Here is a 14225-nt window from a genome sequence, read left to right as displayed (position 1 = left end):
TGCTATTGCAGCTGCTAGTATTAGAAATGATCCTCTTACAAACAGCATGTTTCCAGCAACATGCAGAATACCTGTTTTATTTACAGCTGCACAGAGAGAACTGTGGAAAATTGGAAATGGTTCTAGGAAGAAACTGGAGCCCTGAAGAGCCTGCCCTAATGAGACTTCAGAAGCTCTCAATTGATTTACTTTATCAAAGAGAAACTGAAGAAGTGATTTGATCAGTGCCTGCATGGGTCAAGATTTCAAATGCTCAGAGGGCTCTTTAATCTCACAGAAGATATAATAAGATTCAGTGCCTGCAAGTCAAAGCTAAGCAAAGTCAAATTGCAATTAAGAAATGTTTAGACAGCAAGGGTAATTAACCGTTGCCACAATTTTTGGGGTCAGAATAGAATCACCATCTCTTGAAATGTTTTCATTTGGATTATTTCTTGGAACTGTATTCCATCTGTGGTGTGCAATGAAATATGATGGTGTGTGTTCCGATCAACAAAATGAGGACATATGACTAGAAATAAGATGTGCATGCGAAATATAATCCAAAAAAACCTGCTGCACGATTCTGTATGTTTAGTAGTTTCTGAGTATTAGAGTGAATAATTTCAAGCATCTTTCCAAAAAAAAAAATCTATTTTCTTGATTTGCTGTTCTCACTGAAAACTCATAAAAGGCACACATGCTTTAGAGGCAGTGCTGAAACTTTAGTGAAAGTCTTGGCCAATTTGTCCTACAAACTCATCCTCATTTGCAAGGGAATGGGGCATGTTTGTGAGAAGGGGACAGAGAGAAGGGACTGGGAAAGATTGCTGTGACTTGCCTTTAGTGCAACAATTAAAGCAGAAGTCTGACTTTGCTGAGGGACTGGTATTTTTGTTGTCTTTTCCAGTAATAATGGTGCCAAAAGGAATGAGATGTGGTTTATAGCTGCAACCTGCAGGAAAAGCAAAGTCTGTTTGCAAGCCCTCCAAAGACCCTTTTAGTTGATTGTCCTAGTGAGAGATCAGTTTGCTGCTACCTCCCTTTCAACCTGCATTTTGAATTGTTCACAAAATTGCTGCGAACAGCACATCTTGAGAGAAGGTGTCGTGCCTTGCGTGAGCGCCTCATTAACCATGCTTAGGTTCATGCTCGTGGTGTGATTAGACAGAGAAGGAACAATATGTTTCTTGCATCAGGCTTTATTAGCAGAACATAAGAATGCTAGGCTCGCCTCCTACGTAGCAATTTGTCTCCATAAAAGCCCCTCCACTCTTGCCTTGGCTCAGATAAAATGCTGGTGGGAATAACCGACAGCCGTCCTGAGCTGGTGCAATTGTTGGGCTTGGGTTTTCTTTCAGGTGGTGCAGAGGCCATTCAAGATGTGTTTGTCATGGACATCCAGAGGAGGTGATCTTGTGCCTAGTTTCAGTTCTGTGTGTCATAGGGTTGAGAGTAGGATGACGCAGATAGTGTGACACTTTTTTAATTAGAAACACTTGGCTCCGTGAGAGGCACCCAAATGGTGTGATGCCACGGACCATGCTGCAAGAGCTACTACTACAATCCGTGAGTTTTGTACCATCTTTTATCTGTCTGACCAGAGACCAGGAGCACAGTTGTCACTATAAACTCAAAGGCCAGAGTCAGATCCCTCTTTGCTGCTGAGCAGCTTCAAGTTCCAGAGCCGGGTGCCTACTCGGAGGGAAGTTATACTGGAAAGGAGGGGGCACCATTTTCCTGGCTTTCACCTCTCCCTATGATACTTCTCTCTGTGAAGAGAGCCAAGCACACCAGAATTAAAGGATCTGATGAAGAGAGACATTAATAATTGCCTGCAAAGGAGCTGACTGATTTGAGCTACATTTTACAAGTAGCCTATGCTCTGCATGTGCCCTTACTGTATTAGCACTAGAACCACACATTAGTTTTAAGACTCCCTCTTGAATAGGGATATTGTAATGTTTTTTAATTGGGGCTGATAAAAATGTGGCATTACTTGCAGGTTCCTCAGAGAAGCCAATTGTGAAATTGGGTTTGTATTAAACCTAATGATGGAAAATTAAGCATAGTACGTCTGTCGGAAATGGTCCGCGATAAAAATCTTCTCCTCTCCATTACAGGAGGTTAATAGGGAATAGGCGAGGAAAGATGCACTGGGAAAGCGAATCCAACTAGGGGAATTAATAAGCCTTGAAATTCCCTCTGTTCAGAGTTCTCACACTGTCATTAGTCGGAGCATTAGGGATGATTATACAAATGCTTTGGATGTTACTCTTCCTTAAATCCCAAATTTATTCACATTTTGTATGTGAGGGTTGCTTCGCTAGAGCCATAGCTCTGTAAATCTTCAGGTGTCCTGGGAATGTGACTGTATTTATGAGAACCTGGGATTCAGAAATCCTTAAATTCAGTAGCCTAATCTTCAGAGCAGATGATCACTTTGTGCTAATTTATTTCAGAAGAAGCATGATGTGTTCGGCATCTCTGATAATTCAGCCATCAGACTTCTTTATCTCACAGTGGAGATCAACTTGCCCTGCAGCAGTGTCCACTGCTGGCATTCCTTTCTCCTTCATAGTCCTGCAGCTTCAAAACAGAGCATATGCCTGTCTTGATATCTTCCCCCTAATATAACAGTAAACCAGCTAAAGCATTGTTTGTTGTGTTTTGTCATGTTGTTTTGCCAGCTGCTGAGAAGGCATCTCTCTGCTCCTACCCACCTTTGCCATGAGGGACACAGCAGAGATCCTGATCAAAACTCCAGGGCGATTTCTCAAGGATAGCAATGTCTAGAGTAGCATTTGGGACATATGTCTGCCTCACAAAAATCACCCTGAAATTGCAATTTGATTTATTTATTCTTTATCCATTCAAAAATGTGACTGTAGTATTGCTGACAAGGGAGAGTGTTTAGGCTCTTTGTCAGTAAGCTTTCTGCAAGAAACAAGCCTTGTGTATGCAGTCTTAAAGGGTTTTTTATGAACAATCTGAGGGAGATACATTTTCTGTTTACTATTTTGGGTTTGAATAAGACCGGAAAGAATTGATGCAGAATGTTAAGGCCTGTATGCGCGAAAGAACCCAAGCATCTCAGATGCCTGTAATCAAGGAAAAACCAATGGTTTATTTGGACAACTATTTAAAATGCGTCAACCCTGGCAGATAAGAAACTGAATTTTTTATTTAATCTTAGTTTCTGTTGTTAAAAATAAATATTGTGACAGTCAATTGTTTGGTTATTTAAGTTCTTTTCTATTAGTTCACCAGGAATATTTAGTTGTGTATATAGAGTTTTGCTGGGGATGTAAGAGGTTGCAATTCCATCTGCATAGTGATAGAGAATTTTTTTAATCCATTTCTTTCAAAAAGAAAATTTACATATCTGAAATTTAAGTTTCTGCATGCATGATAACTATATGCTGGTTTATTATTTCTGATAATATTAGATCTTTGTAATTGACATATAAATTTTAGACCTGAGCTGGCAGAGCAGTTTAATTTGCCTCTAACATCCTGTGTGACTTATTTGAAATGCTAATAATTTGTTTGCTATTAACTTGGTCCCCTTTCAGTTATCTCTTACTGTACACCCCAAATCCCGCTTCAGTATCTTGCTCATCTGTGTGTATCTTTCAGTCGTGTTTGCAGGTTTGTGAAGAAAGGTATGTAATTCAGTTGGAGTTGTTATGCAGAGCTCACCCTTACAAAATGTGCTACTTCGCTCTATGTGCTGTATCCTCATTAGCCTGATTGGCTGTTTATTCTGTTCCTATCTCTTTGGGTTTGTCTCCTTGACACAAAAAATACTCAAGTGTAATGTGGTGTTTCTAGGCAGCTGTAGGCAAGTGTGAGTTTCCTACTTATTTCTATACTTTCTTTTGCCTGCACCAACCTGTGGGGTGGTGGAGAAACAAATAACCAAACAAAGCAGGAATGAGACTGGAAATACCAGATAGGTGAAAGCTTGTTTTGCCTCCCTGTCTTTAAAACAGACAGTAGCCATGGAGAGATGACCCAGCCAACCCTGACTATCCAGACCCACCCGTACCGGAGCTGCGAGCCGGTGGAAATGTCCTACCCCCGGGGGCAGTTCCAGCCAGCCATCCGAGTGGCCGACCTGCTGCAGCACATCACCCAGATGAAGCGAGGACAGGGCTATGGATTTAAAGAGGAGTATGAGGTGAGAGGAACCTTTGCTCACATGAATGAGTACAGAAGTTGCACTTGCGAGGAATACGTGCTTGGGAGGGGAGGATAACTGTTTTTAAGAGCTTTTCCTTAATTCCCTTAGCCTCTTAATCCTTTCCTTTCTCCATCTTATTTCTGTTTATGAGGGTAGGATTTTAGAGCCCTAGCAATCTTTGGTGGCCCTCTAGTCCAAAGAAAAGGTGTTTACTACAGCAGTAAGGTAATGACATTGTGCTCATCTGTTAGCATGTGCCCTCTCTCCCATAAAGAGCAGACAATAAATATTTAACAGGTGCTGAACTCAATGAAAGACTTGGAATCCCATAGTCCCTTATTTATTGATGTGCTTTTGTTGACAATAGTGCAAGCCAAGCTTTAAGGAAAGGAAGGGTTTTATTTGAGCTTTTTGGGAGCTCCAGATCCTCTGTAACAATTGATCAAATTAAATCACAGCTTAATGACCTGAATGCAGAATTGTAAAAGCAAAGATCTTGTGTATCTTAAATGAAGGTGGAGTTTTCCAGTATGCTCAAACCTCTGGCTCAGAATATGTGCGACTGATTTACTCTTCCAACTCCATGTGAGGAGAGAAGCAAAGACTTAAGCTGCAAAAATGAAAGCGGCCCTCTTCCCCCCCAAGCTGGAATGACCAGGAATGTAATCCAAATGACAAGAAGAAACATGACATCGGGGAGGAGTTAGAAGGGGAATATACATTTAGAGCAGAGAGAACAGAAGAGGGAAATAGCATCAAACATATGTGAGACTTTGCTCTAGCAAGAGATAATTATAATGAATGTAGTAAGCTTGTGGGAAAGCAATAAGCAATTAATATGCATAGTGGCATTAAAACTACTTAAAAATAACATAACAGCTGTGAAAAATAAGTTACTTAATGAAAACAGCTCACTTTTCCACCCTGCAAGTAAGAGTCCATGGGATTTGTATCATTGATTCTGGGTTTTGCTGTAATTGAGAGGCAATCTTTTCCTGGTTGTCACCAGGGAGTATTTTTTTAATCAGATGGCATCAAAGACTGTCATAATAAATGTTTCTGGTAACTGTATGTTAACCAGGTCTAGTCACTCATGCCCCACAATCAAGCACGCTAATTAAACTATCAATATAAAGAGCTCTGTTTAATATTGAAAAAGGGTAATAATTCTCTTAGGAGATTTGCTTAGCTCCCCCTTGGCCTCCATTTCCATGAATAGTACCCAGAACTACATTCAGCTCAATTACAGTTGCCCTGAGACCTAGTTCGTGATGTTCAAGAAGAAAACAGGTGCTGGCATATATGTAATTTTCTGGCACTGGCATTGGCAATTATCAAAATAGCACATTAGCATGAAAAATGTCAATGCAACTTTCAGCTCCACAAGTTCTGCCTTTCCCAGAAAGTGCTATCTACATATGTATATAATGATGATGACATTATATAGATTTGCATAATTCCTTTCTTCACAAGAAATAGCCTGGAGAATGCCACAAGCTCTCGAATCACATGCGCTGTTCTACCCTTCAATCAGAGGTAATTGCCTGAAGGAGCAGTCGCTTTCAGTGGTGAAATTTGGATTTTAGAGCATGGGACACAGGCAGCACTTCGGTTCCAGATAGCTTTCAGCCACCACCAGCAATACCACAAATGCAGGGAGGATGTCAAGGAGTGTTAGAACTCCCGGGAAGTGGGAGGTTTAAGTTGGCTGAGAGTGGTGTCTCAGGCTGGAATCTAGAGGAACACAAAGCTGCAAAACTGGCTTTGCAAAACGTTTTGCAGGATGGTTGATAAAATCTTGGAAGAGAATTTGATGTCTCTTTTAAAATGTGTTTTCATACACTAATATCAGTGTCACCTCCAAATATGTTTTTTCTTCTAAGGAGCTCATTTTCTACTTACTTTGCAAATTGATAGCATAAATTACAGCCTATTTAGTGACATGTTACCAAATAATTTTACTCTCATGAAAAATCACTTCGAACAGAGCGTATCAGTCACACATGACAATCTCTCTTCTCTGTACAGTCTCATCTTCACTGAATAACCTGGAAATGACATTTGATATTTGTTTAAAGTATACCTTCACCTACAGACCATTAGAGCACAGGCAGCATGTTTTACCGAGGGCATCTACAAAAATATTTCTGTAACTCCACACTGAGATGAAAAGTAGGATGTGATTGTGTAAGTGGTGTCACTGCTGGTGTGAAATGGATGATAACTCTGTGTGTGTGAACGTGGGAATCTGTCAGCACTTGCCGTGTGTGTTATTTGGGTCTGCCTGCTGCACCTGAGACCAAAGTGTGACTTGGGCCTTTTTGGCTGCTGCTTCTGTATAGCCATAAAGCATGTAGACCACATGAGAAGAATGTATCACTGGCACTGGGTGTAGATAGCACTATCTGGGATTAGGCATAGCTGTAAACATGTGAACAGGACACGTTTAAGTGTCACCTGTCCCTTTTTCAGAACACATCAGCCCCGATTTGTTGTGCAAGACTAGTCCCACAGACTTACTGCGAACACCAATTACTGGCTGCGGAGATAATAAGCTTAAGTATCGAAACTCATTTTCCGTTATGATTTAGGATGTCACTAAAGCACATTTGCCTGCTGCATTAGTGAGACCATTTAGTTATTTTGGATTTTGTGGCTCCTTCCTCAAGCATCGTAGTGTTGAGACTCTCCAGCTTATTGATGTAATCTGTGGGTTTTAACACTTTCATTTCTGTCTGGCTACACATCTTCTATGTGGTCAAAAGAATAGATCCTGTGGTCCAGGCTGTGATGTGACATTGCAAAGTGTTTGGCAGCAGGGTGTTACTGTAGATGCTGTCCGTGGGCAATGTTGGCCTAAGGCTTTGCTACAAACCAGAATGGGGAACTGAACTGGCTGAAATATTTCTTCTCAGGTTATATTTTTTAGCCAAAGCAGTTTTTGACCCTGGGTTACAACAGAGTTGTGGAAACAGTTTTGCCGTCACTGTTGAGAAGATAGTGACTGCAGGGAGAGGGCCAGGACTCTGTGTCACGCTTTGAGATGAGCAGCAAGGCTTTTAATTGATGTTGTTGCCTTTGGCAGCAATACTGCAGCATTGGGGTAGATCAGTGCAGATGAATGATTCAAGTTTTCGTATTTAAATTAAAAACAAACAGCGAACTAACTAAATGCATCCATTGGAAATTTAAATTGGCTTGCAATAAGCCTCAATTTAATGTGAACAATTTAGTTATGTTTGGGCTGTGGTGCTTAGAAGGCTTGATTGAGATGAAGCTGACTTTTAGAGATCTATCCTTGTAATTTCAGATAAAAATTAGATCAATTGAGTTTAAAAAGCATCATTGTAACATAAATTCCACTACTGGAAAGATATTTCAGTGTAAATTATTCTCTAAAAGTATAAAAGTAAGAAAAGCCTAAAAATCAAGTCCAGATTTCTGAACACTGAAATTTTGCTGTTAACAAATCAAGGAAAGAAGGGGAAGTGTTTCCTGTGACATGCGGATCAAATTCCATTGCCTCAGTGATCTGTCCTGATTTACCATTTCTGATAATGCAGAGAGAAACAGAAATATTAACCCTTCTTGCTGTTATAGAGATACTTATTGTACAAACAAAAACTGAAGGAAGAAAACATTAGGTATGCTCCTCTTTTTCTGGACGCAACCAAATTATAATTGATATTTTTGCCTTTATATTTCTAACGCGGTTTCAGTTCTTGATGGTGCATTTTTAGTGATCTCACAATAAAAATATTTGTGCTGTACCACCCGTGTACGTGCAGTTACTCCAATTTGTTCATCTGGTGCCTATAAAAGTAGGAGTGTAAGGTACACCTGTGCAAAGGTAGTTTGTGTTCCTCACCAACCAGAGCTGTGCTTCCTCTCTTCAGAGATGGATAGTTCTGTGAAAAGCAGAGATTTCTTTGGTATTGAATGAGATGAAAAATCCTGGACTCTTAAATCTTTGGAGGCTATATCAGGCAAATATAAAAACATCCATTTCAATAGAGAATTTCATCTTCAAATCGCATGAAAGGATAGGGTTTGTTGAAAAGGGATTTATTGGACCTGAATGTATTTTCTTTGGCCAAGATAGCTTCTCCCACGTGGAAGTCATAAGAAAAGACTTTCTTTTTTTTTTCTTTTTCTTTTCAGATGGCTATGATTAGATGTCTAATGACTGTTGCCATTCTCTGGTCAATCTGCTGTAATTTGATATTAGTGGAAAAATAAGACACCTTTTTCCTCAGTCTTTGAAGATGAAAATGAACCTTCCTCACCTTTTGTCCTTTACTTGTGGATTTTTTTGTTGTGTGTGGGTTTGTTGGTTGCGGTTTTTTTGCTCAGGAGATGAGCTTCTATTTGGAAACAGCTGTCTGTAAAGGAAATATATGTGTGATCAAAGCCCTCACCAATTACAGAGTTATTACTCTTTCTCCTGGGCTTTTGAGTAGGAGCTCACTGTCCCTGTCTTTTGTCAGCGATGCTCGTGGCAGTGCTGCAGTGCCTGACATTTTCTGTCCTGGAACCCCTTTGGGGGAAATTCACAACGATCTGGTCTGCCAGGGGTTTGCTCATATTAAGTTTAATTGTAATGTCAGTGTTGTAGATCCTAATAATTGTGTCTCTCTGCTATTGCATTCAGGCACTGTAATAGACCTGGATGGTTTGTGAAGATGAATATAAATTCATTTTCTAGCACAGCTGTGTTAAACTACCCGCTGTTAGCTAAGGCAGATACGATTCTACAATGATTGCAGTATAAAACCCCCATAAGTCTGTAGGGACCATAAATAATACAGTTTACGATGCTGCTGTGTTTTTAGTAATGTAGGATCATGTTACGGAGCAGATCATGGAGGAGGCAGATCTATAGTCAGTTCAGCGGGAGCTGTTCTCCTTACCCGTGTTTTCGGCCCAGCCGAAACAGCAGCAGCCGTCTGCAGGTCGTGGCCTTCCGTCCAGTTGTGATGCCGGCGATTCCCAGGGAGCCGGGGCTGTTGCTCTTGAGGCAGAAAGCACTGCTTGTGCTTGCTGCTGTGATCGGCCTGTGCTGACATCCCCAACCGTGCGGAGACAGGGAGAGAGATCATCCTGCTTACAGGCAGCCGGGCCATCTTCCAGGGACCGTCCGCCAGCCAGATCCCGTAACAACTGCCATTTTCCTGGCTCTGCCTTGAAGATCCTTCCTGGATGTGTCTCAAGGGGAAAGTGGCTCATTTGAGTGTGTTCAGAATAGTTGTAGGGCTCCCCTGTAGGGTAGGGTAGCACTGTGTGTTGCCAGTTTCCTTATCCCATCCTTTCTCAACTTAAAAGAGCAGATTTTAGGAAAATGACTCTTCATGCTTCATGAGCATGTTTTACCTCCTTTTGCCTCTCTTCCTTATACATGATCTCAAACCTGGAGCTTTCTCATTTTTCCCCAGAGAAAACCAGCTAGTCATTTGTGTTGCATCACCCAATTATTAATTATATAGAAATAGGTGAAACCACTGTATCTGTTTTCAACTTAAATATGCAAGACTGAGCGCTATGTTTCAACCATCTCGGTTTTCTTAGAAGTATATGTACGTGAAATCTCCACAAACCCTGTTCTACAGGGGAATGAGGTTAACCTGTGAGTGTGCAGCCAGAAACAAATTCCCCTGATCCTTTTAGATCTGAAGTAGCAGGAGGAAAATGATTCTCCATTGGCAAAAGCCAAGAGATACAAATGGCTGCACCAAGCTCCGCTTTTGCATTAGTGGATGTGCCCTTTCCTCAAGAACAGCTGTTTTCTTGGTTGACTACTGAATTATGCAGCACCTTTATTTTTGCCCTGCTCAGTCATCTTAATCCACCTGAAGGCATTGGCCAGATTTTTATAAACACTCCACTATTGTTTATTTTGCAGGCTCTACCCGAGGGCCAGACAGCATCCTGGGATACAGCCAAGGAAGACGAAAACCGCAATAAGAACAGATATGGAAACATAATCTCCTGTAGGTGTAAATTCACATTAAACTGAGCTTTCTGTAAGATTTTATATGCATTCTGTGGAAAAGGGTGTGTTTGAGAATCTTACTAAAAGCTGGTTTATAGCGCTGAGCGTTCAGTAGTTCAGTCTGTTTGTACAAGCTATGTTTCTATGATTTATTTTATGTTTTTTTCATTGTTTTACATAAAGTCATTGTAGGACTTCACAGTTTTTTACACATTTTCTATCTACCTTGCTTTGTGCTTAATGTTTGTAATTTGAGAGGTAAATCCTTTTGTCAGATGTTCACAGTGGGTGATGATGCCCATTTTCTGTCCATTTTTACTGCATAACCCAGAGCTTTCAGTGCCATGAATGGGAGCAGAAAAAAAAGAGATGCAGATATATCAGATTTTTAGGTATGAATCAGAGATCAGATTCTCTCCTTCCTTGTGGTCAGTAACCAGTGGAGCAGTCACTGCATGTCCCCAGAGAGCTGGTTTGATGTGTGGGACAAGCTTAGCTTCTGCCTCAGAAATACAATAAGGCAGCTGAAAATGCACTAAAGCTTTTAGTTCTACTCCTTTCAACAACCAATTACTGTTGATGTTACAGGAATATTGATACATTGCAGAACTGCAGGGCAGTGAAGGTCTCCATAAAACCATTTAGGTCAGCTTTATTCTCCAAGTCAGGACTAGATTCACCTCTGTCATTTTTATCAGATATTTGTGAAGCCTCTTCCTAACAATCTCCAAAGTTGAGCTTCCCACGAGCTCTCCAGGCAGCTTACCCCAGTGTTTCATTATACCTTGTAATGACTGGGGAAAGGAGGTGTGAGAAGTAATTCTTTTCAAGGGCTGCTGAGCAGCATCAAATGGAGAAGCCGAGCCTGAGACCATCAGAACAAGAAATAGCAATATAAGTGAATGTGCCATAGATTTTCATGTCTTGATAAATCTATAGAACACTGTAAGAGCAAAATTAAGTCACACTGAGTGATATATTTAATACTATATTTTTTCTTAGGTTAAATATGTATTTCCTGTAGAACAAACAGACTTTACTAAGGAATTAAAAAAAAACCCTTAGCCTCAAAGAAACATCATCTCATACATAACTACTCTCTTTCTCTTAAGACTTGAAAGAAATTACTCATGTAACAGTTTTGGGGAAATGGCATAAAACAGCTCAGTTCAGGGACTCCGTGGTAAAGATTAAGAAATCTGGAAATGAAGATCAGAAGTTTGTGAGCCCTGATTTGATCCCACTTCTGCTGCTGTCTTTCTGCATTTGTTGTGAGCCGGTCACCAGTTCCATCAGTCTTTGTTTCTCCATGTGGAAAATGGAAGTGGTAGTACCTGGAGTATTACAGTTAGTGTGAAAATTGTCTCCCTTAACTTCAGCTGCCTAAAAGCTCCGCCTCGCTGTAAGTCCCCAGTGTTCTTAGTGGTGAAGAGAGATCCCTCCAGACAGAGGTTCAATTTACCTCTCTATACTATTGGCTTAGTTTAAATTAGTCTAATACAGAAGAATCGTTCAGCTGTAACAACTACACACTGGATTGAAGATGGAAGTGCCATAGTATGCTATAAGGAAGGAAATGTGAAAGACTCTTTGTTTTTCGTGTGATTTTGAGGAAGCAGTTGACATAATGTAAAAGTGGAGGTGAAAAGAGACAAGTCTGTCTGCAATACCCACCCTCTAATTTATGTTGAAGGTGGTCACAGAGAAAATGTTGAACTCAAAGTGAAATGTGAGAAGAAATTAAGGAAGCAAAATCAAGGAAGATAAATGGGGTATTATCTAAAGGGAAGGCGTTCACAAAGATTAATTGTTGTCTAACGAAGAGTGATGTTAGCCTTTTAGCTATAAATATAAATACAGTAGTAATACAGATAGGAGGTGATGTGCTTGAAGAAGGGAATGCAAAATGTAATTCAAAGCTAAGAAGGAAGTATCTGCACATTATAAAACACCAGAAAAGAAGCTCAAGCTTGAGGACTGTTGGGAAAGATTTTAGAATGAGGTAGAGAGGTTGGAAAGGCATAGATAAAATAAGGTAGTGAAACAGCGGAAGGATACAGAAGAGTTGAAGGTTAATTACAAAGTTGAGTGGGTTTTCCTAACTTCAAACATGGATCAGAACAAAGAGTTTGAGGAGACAACAGCTCTTCTAAAAGACAGCAAGAAGAATTTAGTAATGTGCAATAAAGAGTGATAAAATGGAGTGAAATCCTTGCTTCACTTTGGAGAGGCTAGGGAGAAGGGAGAGAGGATGCCTAAGGAAGGAGCATATCATTCATCAGACATTTTGTAAAACCATTGGGAAATTATCAATGGTGTCACTGGCTAAGCTTTGAGTCAGACCCTACTGATGGGCAATGACAGGATCCAGAATTGAGAATTGATAGCAGAGCTGAGAATAGCAGTAGAGTAGTTCCCTCTGGGCAGATCATGAAAACGAATCATGCTCAGTGAGTACAAACTGTGCAAAAGCCTGAGCAGAGGAGGGGAAGTGGAAAACGATTGCACCCTTAGCTGCTTTGTTGTGCTGGAATTCTAATTGCTGTTAAAACCCAGAGTATGCACTGATTGCTCCTACTGGTTTATTTGGTAAAAGGCTGCAGATGGCAATTAACATTATTTATTTAACCTCAGTTGCCATTTCATCACTCCTGGAACAAGATATCCCATGCCTTTTGGGGAGTGAACTGAAAAGTCAGGTTCTGATCTAACTTTTGTAACTGCTTCAGAGACTTTTGTTAAAATGTGGGTTTGTAAGCTCTTGCAGTAAGTAGCATTGCTCAGTGAATCACAGAAGATTAGATCTTGTCTTTATGGCCTTCTGGGTAATAGTACACTTACAGGACTGTTTTACTCGGCTCACTGCTTTCCCAGGGCTGTATTAACGTTGTGCCTCTCTGAAAATCTAGATCTTACTGCCAGCCCCAACATCTGCTGTTCTTACATTTGCAAATCAAAACTGCAGATGAGGCTAATCTGTTCATGGAGAGGAGATGCAAGAGAGCTCTAAGCTCTCCCATGCTTTAAACCCTTGCTTGTCAGAGTTCCCTTCAATCTGCAACACTGGTATGATTTTTGAAGAAAAGGAGAAGCTGAGGAGTGGATTTGAGGTCTGTATGACCACAGAAATCCACTGTTGATGGTGGAAAGAGGCACTGTAAGTGCACAGATTTACCATGCTGGAAGAAGCTGCCCTACTCACAATTTTTGTGTCAACAGAGTCCATGAGCTTTGCTCCTGCACTTTGGGTATAAAAGCTGTAAACACAAAGACAGTTGTGGAGATGCAAGATTTTTCTTTAGGGCGCAAGGGTAGGTAGTGTATCCATTCATGTGCTGAATCAAAATTATTTAAATTTAATTTAGGGCCTAGATATTGAGGCCTTCAAAGTGCATCAGCAAATCATTGTGAGGGGAGAGATGTTGAGTTTTTGTGGGTTGAGCTGAACCCATTGCATAGAAGAGAAAATATCCAGAAGCTGTATGGGACCTTTGGTTCTATTTCTCCCTGTCTTGTCCAGATTTAGAGCCATTACCTTATGGGAGAGTAAAGACTATCAGGTGAGAGCTGAAGACAGAGAGATACAGGATTGGGTTTTGTTTTGACTTACAGGAGAGCACTTACTTTCCCTTTCTTTTCTCCCATTACTGAGCACATTACAGGAGGAGGTCAGCACTCACAGGAGTGCTCGTACTGGTGCTACTTTAGACACATCTTCCCGTCTGCAGTGGAGCATCTTCCCACTTAGGCACAGTGGTTTTAAAGCCTTGTGATGGTCTGTTAAAAACTATTGAGTTGATGGCAAAAGACAGTAGAGAAATTTGCTTTGTTTCCTTCATGCTCTGACTACCATATGCTTCAGGCTGGAAGACTCTGAATTAATCAGTGAATTTTGTGGTGGAAGAGACGAGCAACAGAGATTAACAGAGCTCTCAGCTGAAACTCAGGTGGAGTGTATTTCTTGGCCATGGGCAGGGATAATGCGTAAAATTAAAAAAACCCCAACAAAACAGTATTGGATTTAGAAAGAGAAGTCTTTCACCTTCCAAGCATTTTTATTCCATGGTTTCT

General features: G+C 40.7%; 1 protein-coding gene across 9 annotated transcripts in view; it reads left to right on the top strand.

Moving 5' to 3' along the window:
* The window catches only part of PTPRT (protein tyrosine phosphatase receptor type T), a 474436-nt gene that overhangs the window by 425332 nt on the left and 34879 nt on the right, over nucleotides 1-14225 (top strand). For all 9 annotated transcript variants that reach the window (XR_012625516.1, XR_012625514.1, XR_012625515.1 and 6 more), the window contains 2 exons: nucleotides 3975-4162; nucleotides 10065-10152. Coding sequence is in view for 6 of the 9 variants with exons in the window: in XM_074843013.1 (XP_074699114.1) it covers nucleotides 3975-4162; nucleotides 10065-10152 (276 nt within the window). In the remaining 3 variants the exon portion in view is untranslated. The remainder of the gene's footprint in view (nucleotides 1-3974; nucleotides 4163-10064; nucleotides 10153-14225) is intronic.

Source organism: Strix aluco, chromosome 17 (assembly GCF_031877795.1).
Source record: "Strix aluco isolate bStrAlu1 chromosome 17, bStrAlu1.hap1, whole genome shotgun sequence".
NCBI classification, from domain to species: domain Eukaryota; kingdom Metazoa; phylum Chordata; class Aves; order Strigiformes; family Strigidae; genus Strix; species Strix aluco.
Note: the sequence above shows the minus strand (reverse complement) of the source record. Positions and strands in the feature narration are given on the sequence as shown.